This window comes from Pituophis catenifer, unplaced genomic scaffold (genome assembly GCF_029215685.1).
Source record: "Pituophis catenifer annectens isolate HBS135680 unplaced genomic scaffold, rPitCat1.0.hap2 SCAF_14, whole genome shotgun sequence".
NCBI lineage: Eukaryota > Metazoa > Chordata > Lepidosauria > Squamata > Colubridae > Pituophis > Pituophis catenifer.
This window is the reverse complement of record NW_027256894.1, coordinates 19,959,370-19,980,994: the sequence shown is the minus strand read 5'-3', so window position 1 is coordinate 19,980,994 and position 21,625 is coordinate 19,959,370. Positions and strand designations below refer to the sequence as shown.

The following is a 21,625-nucleotide window of genomic DNA, read 5'->3' as shown; positions in this document are numbered from 1 at the left end:
CGAGATGAAATTCCCACACACTGAAAACATTCATTCTGAAATCTGTAGGTTTTCCACCAGGCTCTAGTTGATGGTCTTAGGCATTCTAATATGAAAGGAAGTAGAGAGCCTGTAAGATTTTCACTCTCCTTCTATGCATCTTCCGGCAGCCTCTGTTCAAACTTAATTTTGTCTTTCCTTGACCTGCTTTCCTCGACAGTTCCAGATTTGCCCCCTACCATGTCCAACAACTGTTGAACATGATTGGAATTCCCTATTCCTATTCCTCCACTCTTTAGATACTCTTTAGAGCCACAGAAGAAAGAAAACGGAGAGCAGCTTCTACGCCATTCTCGGCGTTCAGAATCAAAGACTGACATTTTTGAAGCTTGGGAAGAAAACCAGAGACCTCTGACCATGTATTTCGGCTTTAATCTCAGGCACACTTAAAAGTAAGCCCCACCCCCTGAATGTGATTGGTTTCAAGGCAAACCTGAACATATCTGCAAAGTTTACCGAAGTCAGATTTTTTTTTCCATCTCGGTTGGTTGTTGTTGATTTATTTATTTATTTATTTAAAAGAAAGCTTGCAGAAAGAATACAGTCCGTTCCCTGTGAGGTTTCTTTGTGCATCACAAGTGTCTCTTGCTGAAAGGCGATATCCAGCACTGCTCAAAGGCACTTTTTGTTGTGACCCGCCAGTGGTCAGCAGAGCTGGCAGCAGATTCGGACAGTAAGGAGGTTGGGGAGGAACATGGGCCAGCCCTGGAGTCTGGGGAGGGCTCTGCGTCGGAGGCAGAGAGGGGGTCAGGGCAGTCTGAAAAGTTATCAGTTGCCTTTGGAGTCAGACATCAGTGAGGCAGACAAACAGCTGGGGCCTGTTCCCAGTGTGCGCATGTGCAGAGTTGCCAGACGAAGGGAACAGCTAAAGAACAAGGGTCGACTTGGGAGTAAGGCCACAGGTGGACGATGAAGGGCCCCTCCCAGAGGGAATAAAAGAGGAGCGAACGGGGAGGGGAGTTTGCAGGAGATAAATTAGTGACTCTCAGAGAATCCTTGCCAAGTTTTGAAGATATCAGCCTGGCAGCTTGCCAAGCCAGATAAGGTCTGTGACTGTAAATGCTCCCTTGAAAGACTTTGCTGGATGTGAATGTGAGAAATTCACAGTAACTTAATAAAAAGGGTTTTTTGTCGGCACAAGGAGTTTGCATCGTGGTTTGGGAATGCCTACGTCAGAACGCTTTTGTTATTTTTTTTCCTAAGTTATTGTTTTTTTTTAAAAAAAGAACCCTATTTCTAATGTTGACTCTAATGGTGTTTACTAATGACTATAAAAGAAGATGTACGCCCTCGGGTCATGCATCCGTTTCCCTTATGCCATCTCTGATGGCCAGTTTTTGGAAGTTTCCAGCAGAAAAAGTGTTTAGGCACAAAGTCAGATCCTCCTCCATCTTCAGTTTGGCGCCTCACTGGCGTCCTGCCATAAAGAGGGAAGGGAGCGGAAAGGAAGAAGGAAGCAATTGGGTAATATACACCTGTATACAATGGTGGGAATTTGGGAGAAGGGAATGACAGGTGAAGGAGAGCAGAGCGGTTTGGGCCATTTATGCCTGGCATCTTCAAGGCCGTTTGTCCTGGGTGTGAAATTCCAGCATCTCAAACATCCCAGCATTTCTCAAAACATTATGGCAATGCCGGATTGGTCAAGGATGAAACTGGGCTTGGGGGGGAGGGATGGCGAACCGTAGGTTTGGCTTTGTATATTTGAGCGGGAACCTCAGTTTCCACCTGTCTTTATCGCAGCCAGCCTCTTTTAAGTAAAAGTTCTTTTCACGTCAACCAAATGGAGTCGAGGGTTTTACTTTCTGAAAGGTTCGCATTGGAGCAATCTGACACCAGATCGGGACAACTCGCCACAGCCAATTTGCTGTGGGACAACTCACCGCAGGAGAATTGAACACTTCAATTTAATTACCGTATTTTTCGGAATATAAGACGCACCTTTCCCCCCCCCCCCCCAAAAAGAGGCTGAAAATTTGGGGGCATCTTATACTCCGAATGTAGCTTTTTTGAGGTGCTAATGAGGCGCTAGTGAGTGAAGCGATCTTCCCAGCTTTGTCTGCTCCCTCGACTCGACTCTCCGCTGTGCTTTAATGAGGCGCTAGCGAGTGAAGCGATCTCCATGCTTTGCTCTGACTCTCAGCTTTTTTTAGAAGCTTTAGAAGCTTTTTTTCAGACCTAACTAGGTGCTAGCCGAGTGAATCAATCTCCCCTTGCTTTGCCTGCTTTTCTCATTGCTGCTTCCTCTCAGCTGTGCCTTAGAAGCTGTTTTTTATCCCCAAGCAGGGGATAAAAAACCAGCAAACCAATGTGCTGAAGCTGACCAGACTAATTACGCTAGTCAGATGAATACCTGGTAGGCAGATTTTTTTTTCCTATTCTCCTCCCCAAAAACCAAGCTGCGTCTTATACTCCGAAAAATACAGTATTTAACATAATTTTTTTTAAAAAAATTACTTTTTGTCATTTGCATTTCATTTTGTCCCTCCTTTTGCACCTGTTCTTTACCGTGTTTCCCCGAAAATCAGACCCTGTCTTATATTTTTTTGAACCCTGAAATAAGCGCTTGGCCTTATTGCCATGTGGTCAAAAGACCTGATTAGGCTTATTATCAGGGGATGTCTTATTTTGGGGAAAACAGGGTAGAGGGAGGGAGGGAGGGAGGGAGGGAGGGAGGGAGGGAGGGAGGGATAGATAGATAGATAGATAGATAGATAGATAGATAGATGATAGATACCGTGTTTCCCCCAAAAATAAGACCCTGTCTTATATTTTTTTGAACCCTGAAATAAGCGCTTGGCCTTATTGTCATGCGCTCAAAAGCCCAATTGGCCTTATTATCAGGGGAGGTCTTATTTTGGGGGAAACAGGGTAATGAATCTATTCCATTTCTTTGATATTAATGTAACTCTTGTCCCGCAGTGAGTTGTCCAAGGCGAGTTGGTTGTGACCCGTCTGACCCACACTTTGCCAGGATGCCAGAGATACTAAATTGGTCTCTTGGCCAAATCCCAGAAGACTAATTTTGCTTCTTGGATGAATGATAAGAGAAGGCAAAGATCCATGCAGCGAGAAAGGAAAACTGTTCCCAGAGGCAGTGGCTTAAAATCCAGTGGGCAAATCCCCTCGGGGGGCGGGGGGGAATTGCACGCAGAAGAAGGCAAGAACAAGAATCAAAATAGAAATGCTGAGATGGATTATGTTCTCTGCCCTGATTGTGGGATCTTTGTGTGGATCCAAATTGTGATCCCTGGGCGGATAGAGATCAGGTTTTGCTGTGTAAGGTCAACAGGGGGAAGAATAAGTAGTCTTGGATACGTTGGATGAAGAAGGACCTTGGCTATCCCAAGCTTGGGGCAAGGAGTAAGTTGAGTTCCAGCCTCTTTCTCAATCCAGGATAGGAGGGCCAGGTCTGTAGAGAAGGCAAAAATCTGTAAGAAGGCATCTAGAGCTTTGAGTGGTAGGCTTCAAGGCAATTCCCTCTTGCCTCTTCTATTGTCTATGCTGGAGGAAGATCTCAAGGGGTTGGCTTGATAACTTCAGCCTTGAGAGGTGGCTATTGTTTTGACCTCCATTATCGTCAATCAATTTCTTCAGCTATATCTGGAAAGAAAAGGACAATAACTTTTCAAAATTGGGATGGGTTAGTCTTCCAAGTAGGTCCAAAGTATTGGGCTGGGGAAGATGGGGACACCTCAAAGGGTAGGCTATCAGAGTCCCCACCTCGTTGCATCCCAGTGTTAGCAACTTCGATGAGTAGACTTCCGGCTGGCTGGGGAATTCTGTGGGGGTTGAAGCCCACAGATTGTAAAAACAAAACCAATCCCGTTTGTGTCACAGAATAGGGAGAAATGCATCTGCCCACCCGTGTAGAAAGAATGGGCTGGAAAAGTCAGTGCCACCCCCACCCACCCCCAAGAAAACCGTTGAGCTATGAATCCACTGGCGGTGTCCATTTTGCTGTCCAAATTCATGGGGACCTAACCCTAACCCTAAGTGGGTTGGTCCCCCTATGGGATTTTCCCATGTATTTTACCAGGAAACGTAGATAGGATGGGGTGGAAAAGTCAGCACCCTCCTAAGCATAGCAATGCACTATAAATCAGTCAGTGGTGTTCATTTTGTTGTCCAAATTCATGGGGACCTAACCCTAACCTTAAGTGATTAGGGTTAGGTCCCCATAAAATAGTTTTCAGTGATTACTAGGCTCGCTCTCTCTCTCTCTCTCTCTCTCTCTCTCTCTCTCTCTCTCTCTCTCTCTCTCTCTCTCTCTCTCATTCTCTCTCTCTCTCTCTCATTCGTTCGGATTTGGCTTTGAGATGACGAGCGAAGGATGAAGCCTAATCCGAGCGAGGGCAAAGCACCATGTCCTTACTTCTGTGTCAAAATCAAAGCAGGGGGGAAGTCATGTAACGGAACTGCCAAGTTTAGTCACTGCCATTGGTTGCAAGAGAGGACGAAAGCGAAAGCCGCAGATTTAATCTGGATCGCTCTGTAGCCAGAACAAATGCACCACTCATTTCTGGCCTCCCACCCCCCCCCCTCGGTTTGAAAGGACCTGAAGCTACGACACTGCACCTGTGTTTGCTGCAAAGCGCAACTGCCCTTACCTTCTTTGACATCCGTGTTTTTCAGAGGTTGCAAGGCTGTCCATGCAATGGGGAGGGGAAAAAAAAAAAAAGAAGGCGTCAGTGGATTGAGCCCCAGAGGAGGGTGCCGAACAGAGTGAAAACAGTAGGGTGACTCTTACGGAGTCTGAACATCTCTCTAAGAGTAGTTCAAAGCAAAGAGTTGGTTTTATTCTCCTGTTAGAGCAGTGTTTCTCAACTTTGGTAGCTTGAAGATGGGAGGACTTCAACTCCCAGAATCCCCCAGCCAGCAGCGCTGGCTGGGGGATTCTGGGAGTTGAAGTCCACCCATCTTCAAGCTTCCAAGGTTGAGAAACACTGTGTTAGAGCAACTTTCAACTGTTATATGATGTACAAAAGGAAGTCCTGCACTGCCCCTTGCTGGCCACATTGTAAAACCCGCAATATTCTACTTCTGGGATACCCGGCAGAATGCCAAGGAATTCTCACGCCTTTATTCGAAATCAAAACTCTCACCGCTTTCGATTTCGATACAGGAGACTATATGTAGCTCAGGGGGTTGAAATGAGGGGGGGTTTCCCTCGCTGCTCTCTCTGAGTTTGGTGGCTTTCTGGTAGATGTTTCCTGACCCAAACGAGGTGATACCATCAGTACTAGAAAGGAGCAGAGTTTGGAGGGAGGAGGATGACTGAGAGGGAGATTGGGGAGGGGAGAGGGAGGGGGAGGACAACGATGACTTTAGGGTCCTAGATGCTCTCTAAACTTGGTGGTTTTCTTGCACATATTTCATTACCAAACTAGGTAACATTATCAGTGCTAATAAGGAGTGGCGTTTGCTCCCACTTTATACTCTGGTGACTTGCCCTATCTGTGTTGGTTGAGGTCATCCTGGGCTGTTTACTGTCTTCTTTGGCAGTTCCTTGATTGGGGTATTGTTTATTTCTTGATTTTTAGTCCGATGTTAATCTCGGTGTTCAACTCTGCCTTCTCTGTGGGGGCACCCAGCATCTGGAACGAGCTCCCCCCGGAGATACGGAGGATCTACACGCTTTCCGCCGTGCCATCAAAACATTTCTATTTCAGCAAGCCGGCCTGGCCTAACCTCTCTTTTAAATTGTTTTTAAAACTTTTTAAATTTTAAACTTGTCTTATGTATTTGGGTGTTTTAAATTTCGTTTTCCGGGCCGATTATTTAATTGTATTTTAATGGTTTTTTTTAACATTTGTATTATATGTATTTTATTTGGCTGTTCACCGCCCTGAGTCCTTCGGGAGTAGGGCGGTATACAAATTCAATAAATAATAATAATAATAACTACGCTCATCTGAGTGTTGATTGCTGGTGGGGAGGTGTTTTGGATCCCGTTTTGGATTTTTTGTTCTCTTTTGGGCTTCTGGATTGTCACTTTTGCCCAGTATGTAGATGTTGTTTATGACCATAAAACAACAGGAAATTACAGTCCTTGACTTATGACTGATTGCTTAGTGACCATTCGAAATTATGACCCACCTGCCAAGAGGACTTACAACCTGGATCCAACGTTTTGACAGTCACTGGCCCTCTATTGTGGTTTCACAATCACACCTTAGATGGGTTGTGTGCCCAATATTACTATCCCTTTTTTTTTTTTTGCTGGGTTCATTAAGCAAACCACTGCAGTTGTTAAATGAATCACACCGTCAGTAAACAAATCCGGCTTTCCCCCATTGGCTTTGCTTGTTGGAAGGTTGTAACTTCGAACGGTCACTAAATGAATGGCTGCAAGTCGAGGACTATTTTGTACTTCTGATAACAACCAAGCGAAGAGGTATGTCTGGAAGTATCAATCAAGAACTGATAGAAGATCAAACTGTTGTCTGACCTGTTTTGGAACCTTCTCCGTCATTTAACTCCTCTAGTCCTGAAGGAGGAAAAAAGATCAGGTTAAAAAAAAAAATGAATGAACCAGCCTAGACCTGCCATCCGTGCGAAATTTGCTGGAAGGCTTGCAAATCCATCTTGTCAAAGATCGACTCACAAGCCAGGACTCTGGGTGGGATCAAAGGTAACTGAAACTGGCTGATGGCCAACTCAAGCAAACAATCATTGTCCCAACATCCTCTGGGAATAGCAATAGCACTTAGACTTATATACCGCTTCACAGTGCTTTTACAGCCCCCTCTAAGAGGTTTACAGAGTCAGTCTCTTGGCCCCCAACAATCTGGGTCCTTGGAAGGAGGGAAGGTTGAGTCAACCTTGAGCCGGTCAGGATCGAACTCCTGGCAGTGGACAGAGTTAGCCTGCAATACTGCATTCTAACCACTGGAAGGAAAGGGAAGGGAAGGGAAGGGAAGGGAAGGGAAGGGAAGGGAAGGGAAGGGAAGGGAAGGGAAGGGCCTTGGTAGTACAGTGGTTTAATGCACCCTGTAATTAACACAGCTGCCTGCAATTTCTGCAGGTTCGAATCTCACCAGGCTCAAGGTTGACTCAGCCTTCCATCCTTTCTAAGGTAGGTTAAATGAGGACCTGGTTTGTGGGGGCAATAAGCTGACTTTGTATAAATATACAAAAGTATGAAGGCTATTGTTTAACGCATTGTAAGCCACCCTGAGTCTCCGGAGAAGGGCGGCATATAAATCAAATTAAAAAAAAAAGGGGGGGGGAAGGGAAGGAGGGAAGGAAAATAGCGATAGCCCTTAAAACTTATATACCGCATCACAGTGATTTACAGTCCCCTCTGTAAATCAGAGTCAAACTCTTGCCCCCAACAATCTGGGTCCTCATTTTACCCACCTCGGAAGGATGGAAGGCTGAGTTAACCTTGAGCCAGTCAGGATCAAACTCCTGGCAGTGGGCAGTATTAACCTGCAATGCTGTATTCTAACCACTGGAAGGGAATGAAGGAATGGAGGGAGGGAGGGAGGGAGGGAGGGAGGGAGGGAGGGAGGAAGGAAGGAAGGAAGGAAGGAAGGAAGGAAGGAAGGAAGGAAGGAAGGAAGGAAGGAAGGGCACTTAAGGCGCGCTTAAGACTTTCTTATTTCATCAAGCTGGCCTAGCCTGAACCTTTTCCCCTTTTAAATGTAAATTTTAATTTGTTTTTAAATTATTGGGTATTTTAAATTTGTCTCAGCCAAATTATTTAATTCGTTTTTATTCTATTTTAAATTTTTGTATTTATGTGTTTTATTCTGTGGCTGTTCACCGCCTTGAGTCCTTCGGGAGTAGGGCGGTATATAAATCCAATAAACTAAACTAACTAAACTAAACTTAGACTTATAAACAGCTGCTTTACAGCCCTCTCTAAGTGCTTACAGAGTCAGCCTATTGCCCCCAACAATCTGGGTCCTCATTTTACCGACCTCAGAAGGATGGAAGGCTGAGTCAACCTTGAGCCTGGTGAGATTCGAACTGGCAAATTGCAGTCAGCAGAAATACCCTGCCCTATTGCATTCTAACCACCGTGGCTCTTTTTTTTTTGATTTGATTCATATGTCGCCCTTCTCCGGAGACTCAGGGCGGCTTACAATGCACTAAGCAATAGCCTTCATTCTTTTGTATATTTATACAAAGTCAGCTTATTGCCCCCACAAACTGGGTCCTCATTTAACCTACCTTAGAAAGGATGGAAGGCTGAGTCGACCTTGAGCCTGGTAAGATTCGAACCTGCAGAAATTGCAGGCAGCTGTGTTAATAACAGGGTGCATTAAACCACTGTACTACCAAGGCTCTTGATGGAAATGCTTTGTTCTATCTTCGATACGGTTTAATATTTAGAACAACGAGGAGACGTTAGAGCTGTGCGGTAGCACCTCTCTGCAAATCCCTTCAACCGATGTATTTCAATCTTGGTAACTCTTAAGATGGGTGGACTTCAACTCCCAGAATTCTGGGAGTTGACGTCCATCCAACTTCACGTTTCCAAAGCTGAGTAACACTGCTTTGAATTAAAGGCATTCTTCCCCAGGACTGTGAGGCAATTGTAAAAGACAGCCACGAATGCCCATACCAAAAAGACACGGCTGCTTTCAAGAGTTGCAGACAGATGCTAGCTTCCCAGCCCTACGAAGCACCATGTTGCCTTCAAACTCCAAGCAGCGCATCGCCCTGGAAATATCTGGGGGAGCGTGGGGGGGGGGGGTGGTTGGGGGAGTTGAACAGGTGTTCAATGTGTGCGTTAAGATGGAGCGAAGCTAATTTGGCGGAGATGGCTAAAATCTCTGCATATTTGAAGGACCGTTCGAATGAAAGATATGTACTGGAATGGAGAAGATGGATTGACTATATACAAAACAAATATGGGACTAAAAAGCTGCAAATAGCTTATGAATGAAATATTTAGATGATTTTTCTTTTTACTTTGACATTTTGGTACCTATGGCGGAGTTAAAGGGTAAGGGGAAGTTTTTTTTTTTGTTTTTTTTTTAATTTGATTTATATGCCGCCCTTCTCCGGAGACTCAGGGCGGCTTACAATGTGCTCAGCAATAGCCTTCATACTTTTGTATATTTTATACAAAGTCAGCTTATTGCCCCCACAAACTGGGTCCTCATTTAACCTACCTTAGAAAGGATGGAAGGCTGAGTCAACCTTGAGCCTTGGCGAGATTCGAACCAGCAGTAAATTGCAGGCAGCTGTGTTAATAACAGGGTGCTTTAAACCACTGTAGTACCAAGGCTCTTAAGTTAAGAGTTTATATAAGTTAAGAGTTTATAGTTAGTTTGCTTATGTTAGATTATGTTTGTTAAATGCAATACCCTGTATTTTGCTCTGGGAAGTCGGGGGGGGCGGGAGGGAGAGGGGAAGGGGTGGGGAATTCGTTTGTAAAACATTTTAAAACTTTTCAATAAAAAAAAAAAAGACAGAGCAAAGCCTACGTGCGGGTAACTCTTACCAGCTTTCGCTTTCTCCTCTTTGCAACTTTGCCGGATTTTCTTCTGGCAGACGTACGCCAGGACGATCAGAAGGAGGACAAGGCAAATCGACAACCCCACCGTGACCCACAGAGCTACTGCCGGGAAGAGAAGGTGTTGTCCTGGAAGGAGACAAGAGAAGGAAAAACAGGGGTGGGATGACACTGTGATTGCCAACGCCCTGGAGCGGGATGACCCAAGGAAAACTCCACCACGTGGGTTTGATGCCACACCACATACCACAAGGGGCTGCAAAGAGCTGTTGGCTGCCAAGAGTTTACTTAGAAGCCAAAGCCCCTAATGATGCAGCTAAATGCTTCAATTGCCACCGTTTCCCAAGATTTCCTTTGACGCCTTTTCTTCTGTTGTGCGCGCTTATCTCTGCGACGCTGTTGAGGATCCAGCCAAGACTCATTACCCTCATCACTGTCCACCTGTGGCTGCGTGGACGTGCTTGGCCCCAGCCCTATCTCTTGCCCTTCGGCGGACACCGAAGGCATTGCCAGAGAGGAGGGTCCTGGAGAGGGAGGCCTTGCCAACTCCTCTCCTTCACTCTCGGAGTCCTCTCCTGCCGATGACACAGGCTCAGGTAACAGAGCCACAACATGGTCCCACCCTACTGGGCTCCATCAAATGGCATCGTGTGTTTAACCAAAATGTTTATGCTCCCGAAGGGACCTTCTCTCACAAAGCAGCGATTGCTGTGCCAAGGACAATTAAACCCTAATTAATGTTACCATCAAGTGAAGGAGGTTAGCGAGAACTTGGGAGAAGTCTATAAAAATTGAAATGGCTTGAAGACATCTGGAAAGCCGGGAAATGTAGGTTGGCAAGGCAAGCGGGCGTCAGACTGCTCGGAGGAGAAAAGGTCAGACTTTCCCGAAAGCTGATCCTTTGGAAGGCTGTAATCCTACACTGGGCTCTTGTCTTGGCAGGTTTGGGAAATAACAGTGGTTTATTTGCTTAAGGTAAAATTAAAGGTTCCCCTCGCACATATGTGCTAGTCGTTCCCGACTCTAGGGGGCAGTACTCATCTCCGTTTCAAAGCCGAAAAGCGAGCGCTGTCCGAAGACATCTCCATGGTCATGTGGCTGGCATGACTCAACGCCAAAGGTGCACGGAACGTTGTTCCCTTCCCACCAAAGGTGGTCCCTATTTTTCTACTTGCATTTTTAACCTGCTTTCGAACTGCTAGGTTGGCAGAAGCTGGGACAAGGAACGGGAGCTCACCCCGTTATGCGGCACTAGGGATTAGAACCGCTGAACTGCCCACCTTTCGATCAATAAGCTCAGTGTCTTAGCCACTGAGCCACCGCGTATCATACCTTTCAAAAGGCTCTGACGATCCCAGCTGAGTTGCCTGACCGACAGAGGCTTTTTTTTTTTTCTTTTAAATGCCTCTGACGATCAGGCAACTCACCTTGGATCGTCAGAGGCATTTAAAAGGAAAAAAGGGGTGAAAAAAGAGCCGCGCGATCATCAGAGGCTTTTTTTTTTTTACTTTTAAAAGCATTTTTTCGTCCGAAGAGGTTGTAGAAAAAATGCTTTTAAAAGTAAAAAAAAAAAAAAAAAGCCTCTGATGATTGTGCGGCTCAGCTGGGCATGGAAAGTGGGAGGCAGGGATTTTTGCTATTGATTCTCTGAACCATCCGCCTCCATCGCTACCGGATCAGGCGATCCGGTCTGAACCAGGAACATTTCACCCCTGATGTAGACCCCTACAGCCAATGTAGACCCCTACTCACCGACTATCCCAGATTTCACCCTGTCCCCGAAAGGCACAAACCTGTGATAGTGACGGAAGCATGAGTCACCTCTTGAAGCAAAGGATTCTTGATCAGGCAACTGTAGGTGCTGTTGGGTTCAAGCACCACCTGCAGGACACTCTGGACGTCGAAGAGGCCCTGCTCATTGGCCACCTGGGAGGTGGTGATGTTGTCGGTGATATTGTTGCCGTGGCCATCTTGCCAGAGCACAACAGCTTCAGGGTACCCCGAAAAGCTGTGGCATCTCACTTTGACCAGGTCACCGGGCTTCAGGTTCTTGCTGGGTTCCAAATTGACATTCGGCTTAGAGTAGGTAGCTAAAATGGGAGAAGAATGGATGAGAGAGGATTCGGAACCAAACCCAGGTCAATACAGGTAGTCTATCAACTTGCAAAGCTTTCAAGTTGCCATGAGCAGGAGGGAGGGAGAACTGATAGAGCTGATTGATTTCCCAAACTGAAGTGCATTCCATACATTCTTCCTGACCGCAATCAGGAGGAGGGTGTTAGGTTTCACAGCCAGCCAAAGTGGTTAATTGGAGAATGTGATTCATGACATGGCCAGAGAGGAGGGGAGAGACAGGGTCATAGGGGAACGTAAATCTACGTGGGATCAGTCCTAACTGCATCCGAGTATTGCCGGAATGTTGCTCCTAATAAATGGCTATATTTCCTTTGAAGTTTGGATCATGGCTCATGAATTAATTAGGGCATCTTTCGGAAACTTGACATAGTCCTTGACTTACAATCATTTAGTTAGCGACTGGAATTGGGTATGTCTAGTTTGGTGAAAAAGAAGGTCTACAAGGGGAGACATGATAGCAGCGTTCCGATGTTTGAGGGGCTGCCCCAAAGAAGAGGGAGCCAAACTATTCTGCAAAGCACCTGAAGGCAGGACAAGAAGCAACGGATGGAAACTCATCAAGGAGAGATCCAAGGATAACTAAGGAGAAATGTCTTGATATTTAGAACAATTAATCGGTGGAACAATTTGCCTCCAGAACTTGTGGGTGCTTCAAAACTGGAGGTTTTTAGGGAAGAAATTGGGCAGCCATTTGTCTGAAATGAAATAGGGTTGGATTAGAAGATCTCCAAGGTCCCTTCCAACTCTCGGTATGTCAATGAGGAGGCTGGAGAAGATGTAGTGCCAGAGGCGGGGATTCAGCCAGGGCCTTCAGAACCTCCAGAAGCTCCCTTAAGTGAAGAGGACAAAGAGGAGGAGCCTCTTCTCGATGCACGGGCGCGCAGAGCTGCCAAAAGGCAGGAGTGGCTCCTCAGGAGGAGGTCTCCTCGAGAGTAAGGCTTGGGGCTAATTGGCCACTCCCTTAGCCTATTTAAGGAGGAACGCCGACTGAAGCAATTTGCAGGGAACAACTTCGTTCCCTCTCCTTTGCGTCTGGATCTTAGTTCTCTTATCAGCTTCCTGCAAATTGCTTCTGGGCATTCTGCCAACCACAGTAAGCTTTCAGTTATTATCCTTTGAATTCTTGGCGGCTGTTAATGCAGTTAATTAACAGCCGTTGTTGTAAAAGACCGGTTTATTTAGTAAACTAAGGTTTGAACGGACTTTGTGTGTGCTGCGTTCTTTGGGGTCCGTAGCTGGGGCAGAGCACTCAAAGCTCACCTGCCATTTGCAGACTCACAGCCGCCCTGCTGAAGTCCCGCACTTTGACGAAGCAGGTGAAGCTCCCTTCGTCGGAAATCTGCACCCGGCGTAGGAGCAGGGACATGTTGCCGTGGGCCAGCTGGTCATAGAAGAGGGCGGTGCGGTTGGCGTAAGTGCTGCCCTGGTAGGCTGGCTGGTCCTGGCCTTCCGTGAAGCCGTGCACCAGCTGGTTGGTGTCGGTCACCTGCCAGAAGAGGCTGAGCTCGTTCAGAGTGAAGTTGGACTCCGGCGAGAAGGAACAGTGGAGAACGGCGTCTTGGCCAACTAAGGCCACCACGGGGTCTTCGGAGACCTTGATCTCCATGGCTCCTGATGGGGGAGAGGACAACACGACGCTTAAGACACTGGTGACATCCAAATTTTTTTACTACCAGTTCTGTGAGCGTGGCTTGGTGGGCATGGCAGGGGAAGGATACTGCAAGATCTCCATTCCCATCCCATTCCAGGGGAAGGATACTACAAAATCTCCATTCCCTCCCCACTCCAGGGGAAGGATACTTGCAAAATCCCCATTGCCTTCCCACTCCTGGGGGAAGGATACTACAAAATCTCCATTCCCTCCCCACTCCTGGGGAAAGGATACTGCAAAATCTCCATTCCCTCCCCACTCCTGGGGGAAGGATACTACAAAATCTCCATTCCCTCCCCACTCCTGGGGAAAGGATACTGCAAAATCTCCATTCCCACCCTACTCCAGGGGAAGGATATTGCAAGATCTCCATTCCCACCCCACTCCAGGGGAAGGATACTACAAAATCTGCATTCCCATCCCACTCCAGAAGGATACTGAAAAATCTCCATTCTCATCCCACTCCAGGGGAAGGATACTGCAAAATCGCCATTTTCTCCCACCCACTCCAGGGGAAGGATATTGCAAGATATCCATTCCCACCCCACTCTGGGGCCAGCCAGAGGTGGTATTTGCTGGTGGGTGGGTGGGGGTGTTTGGGGATTGTTGTGTGTGTTGCACCTGGTCTTTGGGTGTTAAGTGAATTTCGTTGTATGGGTATACTATGTATACACGTACAATGACAATAAAGTAGTTATTATTATTATTATTATTATTATTATTATTATTATTATTATTATTATTATTATTATTATTATTAAAGACACACCTGACTTTCTGCTTTCTTTTTGGCATCCAGCTTTGAAGTGCAGAAGACTCTCTTCTGGAGAGACCCTGGTTCTGTTCACACCCAACTTTGGATACCAAAATCCCCAATGAGGAATAGCCTGAAGTCTAGAGGAACGGTATCCACATCGGAACAACATCCAGCAGCCCAATAGAAAAGGTTGATGATTTAAAAAAAAAAAAAATCACACAACAACCCAGAAGCTCAGATGTTCACCTCTAGATGTCAGTCTAGCTTCATCACATCGGCTTTATGCCTCTTAGTAGCTCTGGATGCATTTGGGGGGAGGGAGACCGAGCTGACTCCGAGTGTCAACAATCCAGAGCAGGGGGCTCCGACCTTGACAACTTTAAGCCTGGTGGACTTCAACTCCCAGAATTCTCAACTCCCAGCTTTGCTGGCTGGGGAATTCTGGGAGTTGAAGTCCTCCAGGCTTAAAGTTGCCAAGGTTGGAGATCCCTGGTCCAGAGAACTAAAAGACACTGAAATCTTTCATTCATGCACATACGTGCTTTGATGAGAGCAAAGAACCAGTCAGATGTTCGATATGGGACTGCCATTGAGATAGGTGAAGCTTCCAAGAAGATTAGAAAAGCTTTTGACGCTGGGAGTGGAGAAGTAATGGGTTCACTATGACAGGTAGTCCTCAATTTACGACCGCAATTGGGGACAGAATTTCCGTTGCTAAGCAAGAAGGTTGTTAAGTGAGTTGCACCCAATTTTTGCTACACTTGCCACTGCAGTTGCTATCCGAGCCCTACTACTCTTTGGAAAACTGGGTTAGGGTCCTTTCTGAAACAGTTCCCATGCCCTCCCACCTTCTGTGGGTAGAGGTACCTTTAACACACAGGTTATAAGGTCTCTCCTTCTTCTCTTTCCAGAGCATTCCCACAGATCATGACACTTCAACGAGGTTAAGGTTGACCTATATCTCCTTATGGTTCTGAAATTGTTATATGATGTCAATAAAGGGGAATCTTTGTAGCTCAGGGTTGAAATGAGGGGTTCTTGGTGCTCTCTGAACTTGGTGTTTTTCTTGCAGAAGTTTCTTGACCCAATAAGGTAACATCATCAGTGCTAGAAGAGAGGAGGGTTGCAGAGAAAAGGAGGAGGAGGAGGAGGAGGGGGGGGAGGAGGAGGAGGAGGAGGAGGAGGAGGAGGAGGAGGAGGAGGAGGAGGAGGAGGAGGAGGAGGAGGAGGACTGTGGGATACTTGGTGTTCTCTGAACTCGGTTGGTTTTCTTGCAGACATTTCATGACCCAACAAGGTAACATCATCAGTGCTAGAAGAAAGGGGGGGGCTGCAGAAAAAAGGAGGAGGAGGAGGAGATGAAGAGGAGGAAGAAGAGGAGGAGGAGGAGGACTCCTCTTCTTGGTGCTCTCTGAGCCTGATCCTTGCAGATGTCTCATGATCCAACTAGATAACATCCTCAGTGCATCAGAAGGAGATATACGTCATCCTTAATCAAATCAAACTTGGAACCGGGAAGGCAGAAGTTAGGAAGGCAAGTCCATGACGCTCCTCTTACTTACCTAGCCAGGTGGGCAGGAGAAAACCCAGAAGCAGCAACTGGACACACAGCTTCCATGCAAAGGAAGAGTCCTGGGAGCCAGGAGGCCCGCAAGCGTTGGGGAACATGGTCATGAGAAAGCGGTGATCCTCTTCCTGAAGGAAAACCAGACAGGGTAAGTAAGACCTATGCAAAACACCAGATTTATTCATGATACGTAGAGAACTCTACGAGTTGTGGACAATCCAAGCACATTGATGGGTTGATACCACGAAATCCTTTTTTTTTTTATAAAAAGTTTTTTTTTATTTTTATAAACAAAACAAACATACAATACATCATCTGAGTACATCTTTTGTGTCTTCCTCCCTACTCCTCAATTATTTCACGTCTCTTAATATTTATCATTTCATTTATTATGCCATTTCTCCCACCTTCAACATCAAGTCAGTGGCATTGAAACAGCACTAAGGTGTCTTTCAATCTTCTAACTGAAATTCATTTCTCCCCCGGAAGACCCATCAAATGTTCTGCAGGGAGTTCTATCAGCTTCTTTCTTCTGCTGTCTTTCCCCCACCCACTCTTGGCTCTCTAATTATGATTGTGACAAGCCTATTTATTTGACATCATCAGGAACGTTCTATTTATAAGGTCTTCTGGGTTTATATTTTTAGCCTCCTTCTACCAGGATTCTCCTGCTCTCCCTTTCCCTTACCAACAAAACCCTGTAATTGTCAAGGCTATTTTCTTTTCCTGCCAGCAAAGCGGGCCAGCTGCATTACACGGCAGAAAATTCAAGTGTGCAAGATAAGCGCACAATGCCAAATTCTCCTAAAAGGCAGCCAGTGATTGGGGGGGGGGAAATACATGCAAGCTTAGAATGACATAATATTCTTCCCCCTCTGGAATTGTGCTTGGACGGTTGTCTTAAAAGTCTAACGCCCCAATTCAACGCATGATATAATGTTGTATCTAAATTGGGACACTGGATTTTGAAATGCTTGCTTCCATCCACCGAGTCACCTTTCCTGTGTGATTGTGCAAACAATCTATCTCTGCACTAGCCTTGGCAAGCCCAGCTGTCTTGTGCATCCCTCAAAACATGCAAAGAGCCATCAGAAAAGAACAGTCTGGTCCCAGGACTATTAGTCAGGCCCCTCCTTTGCAGAACTGAAATTTACAAAGCTCGGGCAATCCGCCCTCAACGTCCTTGGCTTCAAAAAAAAAAAAAAAAAAATCAGAAGCATGATTTTAGTTTTAAAAAAGAAGTGAGTTGGAATGACGCTCTTCGGGATCATTGGCCAACCATGAGGGCTGAAAATGGTTGCAAGCGATAAATCCAAAAGATCTGGAGAAGGTTATGTTGGTCTATGTGCTCCCATTGAATTCATCATTGGAAGCTCCTCCCTGTATACTGCACGAGTCGAAAAGAGGGCTGTGAAAGTATTTACAGACCCCTTGCATCCTGGACATAAACTGTTTCAACTCCTACCCTCAAAACGAAGCTATAGGACACTGCACACCAGAACAACTAGACACAAGGACAGTTTTTTTTCCCGAACTCCATCACTCTGCTAAACAAATAATTCCCTCAACGCTGTCAAACTATTCACTAAGTCTGCATTACTATTAATCTTCTCATCGTTCCTATCACCCATTTCCTCCCACTTATGACTGTATGACTATAATTTTGTTGCTTGTATCCTTACAATTTATATTGATATTGTTTCCTGATTGCTTATTTGTACCCTATGACTATCATTAAGTGTTGTACCTTATGATTCTTGATGAAGGTATCTTTTCTTTTATGTACACTGGGAGCATATGCACCAAGACAAATTCCTTGTGTGTCCAATCACACTTGGCCAATAAAATTCTATTCTATTCTTCTCAAAGGTGTAAATGTCTAGTTTAATGAAAAGAAGGACTAAGGGTGACATGATAGCAGTCTTCCTATATCTCAGAGGCTGCCACAAAGAAGAGGGAGTCAAGCTCTTCTCCAAAGCACCTGAAAGCAGGACAAGAAGCAATGGATGGAAATTAATTAAGGAGAGAAACAACCTGGAATTAAAGAGACACTTCCTAACGGTGAGAACAATTAACCAATGGAAAGACTTGACTCCAGAATTGTGGGTGCTTCAACACCAGAAGCCTTTAAGAAGAGATTGGACAACAATTTGTCTGAAATGGTATAGGGTTTCCTGCCTAATCAGGGGGCTGGACTAGAAGACCTCCAAAGTCCCTTCCGATATTCTGTTCAATTACACTAACTATGGAAACTGACCAACCCTATTTAACCAGAGAAAAGATTGCTCTAGCTTCGGCTCCTTGATCATTCTTTCCCCTGGACCTAATGACATCTTCTTGGTCTCTGGAGAGGAGATGGTGAAAACAGCCATCTAACCAATCTTGCATAATGAAGTCATCCCACCAAAGGAAACAGATGGCCAGCTGTGCTGCCACAGAGGCGTCCTACCCAAAGGGAGATTCCAGGAAGTGAGGAAGGATAGTTTGAATGACACACACCAAGAGACAGATACCCTTTGAACCCTGGCATTCCCACCAGAGGCTGGGAAGTGCTTTCGCCCAGACGGCACAGAGTTAGATTGGGTTAATTCTCCAACTGAGCCCAAGAAAGCGCTTTTCCATTCTTACGCGACCAGAACCTGATGGTCGAAAGACCACAATCTGCTTTGCTTTGCCGATTTCACCACATCCATCGGATGTGGTCATTTGTCTGGTTCCAAGCCCAGTTGGCCACATGGAAGTTCCCTGGTGTGGCCACAATTTCAGTTTTCTAAATTAATATTAGACCCTGGAGGTCCAGCTTTCCAAAAGGTAAGTAAGAGGAGGGGGAATAGAGTAGAACTAAAGAGAACAGAAAATAATCAGAACAGGACAGAAGAGGGGAGGGGAAGGGAGGGGAGGAGAGAGAGAAGAAAAGGGGAGGGGAGGGGAGGGGAGAGGAGAGGAGAGGAGAGGAGAGGAGAGGAGAGGAGAGGAGAGGAGAGGAGAGGAGAGGAGAGGAGAGGAGAGGAGAAATTTTCCTGGGAATTTCCAAAGCCAATTTTGAAAACACACACCGACAGGAGTTCCAGTCTAAAGTACAGCTTAGGTCACTTTCGCAGTCTCTGAGATGCAAATGATAAGTTTGTTAAACTTTTCTGCTGAATACACTGCTGAATACACTGCTGCAAACATGCATATTACATGTAGCATGTAATATGTATGTATGTATGCATGCCACAATATATATACATGCTACATATATATACACACACATACACATATATATACACGTATATACATATACATATATATACATACACACACACGTATGTGTGTATATATATATATATATATATATACATATTGAGCAGTGTATATATGTATGTATATAATATAGATAGATAGATAGATAGATAGATAGATAGATAGATAGATAGATAGATAGATAGATATACACACATACATACATATATATACATATACATATACACACGCTGCTCAAAAAAATAAAGGGAACACAAGCAGAAGACATCCGAGATCTGAACGAATGAAATAGCCTTATTAAATACTTTGTTCGTTACATACAGTAGTTTTGTGTTCCCTTTAGTTGTTTGAGCAGTGTATAAACTACTGTATGTAAAGAAGAAAGTATTGAATAAGGCTATTTCATTCATTCAGATCTCGGATGTCTTCTGCTTGTGTTCCATATATATATATATATATGCTACATACATATAGCTTATTTATGTGTCTCAGAAATGAAGGCATGTATATATATATACATATATGCATATACATATATGCCTTCTGTATATATATATATATATATACATGCCTTCTGAGCCACATCGCCGCCCTCCGCAATGCAACCCGGATCGCAATTCGGATTCCGACCACCGCCACTGCCGCCCCTTCCCCCTTTTCGCCTCCCAGACAACAGAAGGTCATTTGGTGATTGAGGACCCCTGCCCGTTTCAAGGACCCTTCCCGACCCCCCCCCACCCCTCGTTCTTCCCGGAGAGGAGCTGGGGGGCGCTCTTAAGGTGAACCCCCCCCCTCCGGCGGGGCTGGCTGGGTGAGAAGCGGTGAAAGAAGCGGAGCTCTTCCCTCGCCTTGACTGCTAACGTCTCTCGAGACCTACGTGGCCGGCGGAAAAGCGGGTCCGAAGCCAACGGCGGGTAACGAGCCGCGGCTGAGCTCAGAATGCTGCGGGGGGGGGAAAAGAGACGCGCGGCCGGAGTTCCACGCATCGGGAGCCCCGTCCAAAGGGCTTTGTTTTGGGCAAGGAGGCGCGGCGACGGGGAGGGGGAGGTCAGGAAAAGCCCCTTCCAGCTGCCTTCTAGCCCCGGAGGAAGGGAGGGCAAAGCAGGGGCTGCTCCGCTTCCTTCCCTTCGGCTGCTAAGCCGTGCCTTCTTTCCCGGCGCCCCCTCCCCAAATCAGCCCGACTTACCCTGCCCCGCAAGCAAAGTCCGTCCAAGTTGCTGCAGCCTGGCCGGAGTCCGGTTCGCTTTTCCCGATCGTCCTCCTCCCTCCTTCTTCTTCCTCCTCCTCCTCCTCCTCCTCCCGCCGCCCTTCCTTTCCAGGACCGGCAGACGAGGGCGGGTCTCCTCCACCGCTTTCTGCCTACCCTCCGGGCGTGCGGGTCCCAGCTCGTCCGACAGCCCCGCCGGGCACCTCCCTGCGCCCTCGAGGGCGAGAGCCGGAGGGAGCTGAGCCCCAGTTGGAAAAAGGAAAGCAATCCCAGCCCTCTGGCTTCCGGGGTGGGGAGAGCGGGGATCTGGGCACTGGATGGGGGGGGGAGGGAAGGAGGGAAGGTGGAGAGGGGCCAAGAGGGAGGAGGGGAAAGGGGAAGGGAAGGGTGGAGAGGAGAGGAGAGGAGAGGAGCTGGCAGGGAAAGAGAAGAGAAGGAGCAGGGGTGGCATGTGAGCAGTGTGCCAGGGTTTGAGGGGGCTGCCCCAAGGAAGAGGGGGTCCGTTTATTTTCCGAAGCAACAAAAGGCAAGACGAGAAAGAATGGATGGAAAGGCATCAAGGAGAGAAGCAACCTGGAATTAGGGAGAAACTTCCTGAGAGTGAGAACAATTTAACCAGTGGAACGACCTGCCTCCATAAGTTATGGGTGCTCCATTTATTTATTTATTTTATTTTATTAGTCCAATTTATATGCCACCCTTCTCCGTAGACTCAGGGCAGCTTACAATGCATTATAGTAATAGCCTGCATACTTGATAGATAGATAGATAGATAGATAGATAGATAGATAGATAGATAGATAGAGATAGATAGATAGATATAGAGATATATCTATCTATCTATCTATCTATCTATCTATCTATCTATCTATCTATCTATCTGCTTATTAGGGCTTTTGCCCCCCCCCCCCCCCAAGTGGAGTTGTTCTATACAAAGTTGGTTTATTGCCCCCACAATCCGGGTCCTCAATTTACCTACCTCGAAAGGATGGAAGGCTGAGTCAACCTTGAGCCTGGTGAGATTTGAACTCGCACTAATTGCAGGCAGCTGGCAGCTAAGTGCTAGCACTTAACAGCACTTAGTCCGCTGAACCACCGAGGCTCTTCCATCACTGGGAGTTTTTAAGAAGAGACTGGAGAGAGGCGCAGGCCGGGAAGTCGCACTCATCTAGAGATGACCTTGCAACAGGGGTGAAATCCAGCAGGTTCTGACAGGTTCTGGAGAACCGGTAGTGGAAATTTTGAGCAGTTCGGAGAACTGGCAAATACCACCTCTGGCTGGTCCCAGAGTGAGGAGGGAATGGAGATTTTGCAGTATCCTTCCCCTGCCATGCCCACCAAGCCACACCATGCCCACCAAACCACGCCCACAGTAATAAAATTTAGATTTCACCACTGCCTTGCAAATATTTTGTTCGCTGCATCTGAGCAACTGGGACTGCAATACATTGTTTACAATGGAGGAAATTGCATGGCAGGCATATATTTATATATGTCCATGTGGTTCTGCATACCTTGATGGTTTAGCACAGGGGGTCTCCAACCTTGGC

General features: G+C 46.3%; 1 protein-coding gene across 1 annotated transcript; it reads right to left on the bottom strand.

The window, feature by feature from the left end:
* Nucleotides 1–398: 398 nt before the first annotated feature.
* CD276 (CD276 molecule) lies at nt 399–20,125 on the bottom strand. Its single transcript, XM_070953710.1, has 8 exons — nt 20,055–20,125; nt 15,618–15,750; nt 12,908–13,258; nt 11,305–11,601; nt 9,500–9,640; nt 6,491–6,529; nt 4,650–4,685; nt 399–3,642 (listed from the first exon to the last, which is right to left on the bottom strand). Exons 2-8 carry the CDS (start codon nt 15,727–15,729, stop codon nt 3,620–3,622), a joined length of 999 nt encoding a protein of 332 aa, XP_070809811.1. The 5' UTR covers nt 15,730–15,750; nt 20,055–20,125; the 3' UTR covers nt 399–3,619.
* Nucleotides 20,126–21,625: the final 1,500 nt, after the last annotated feature.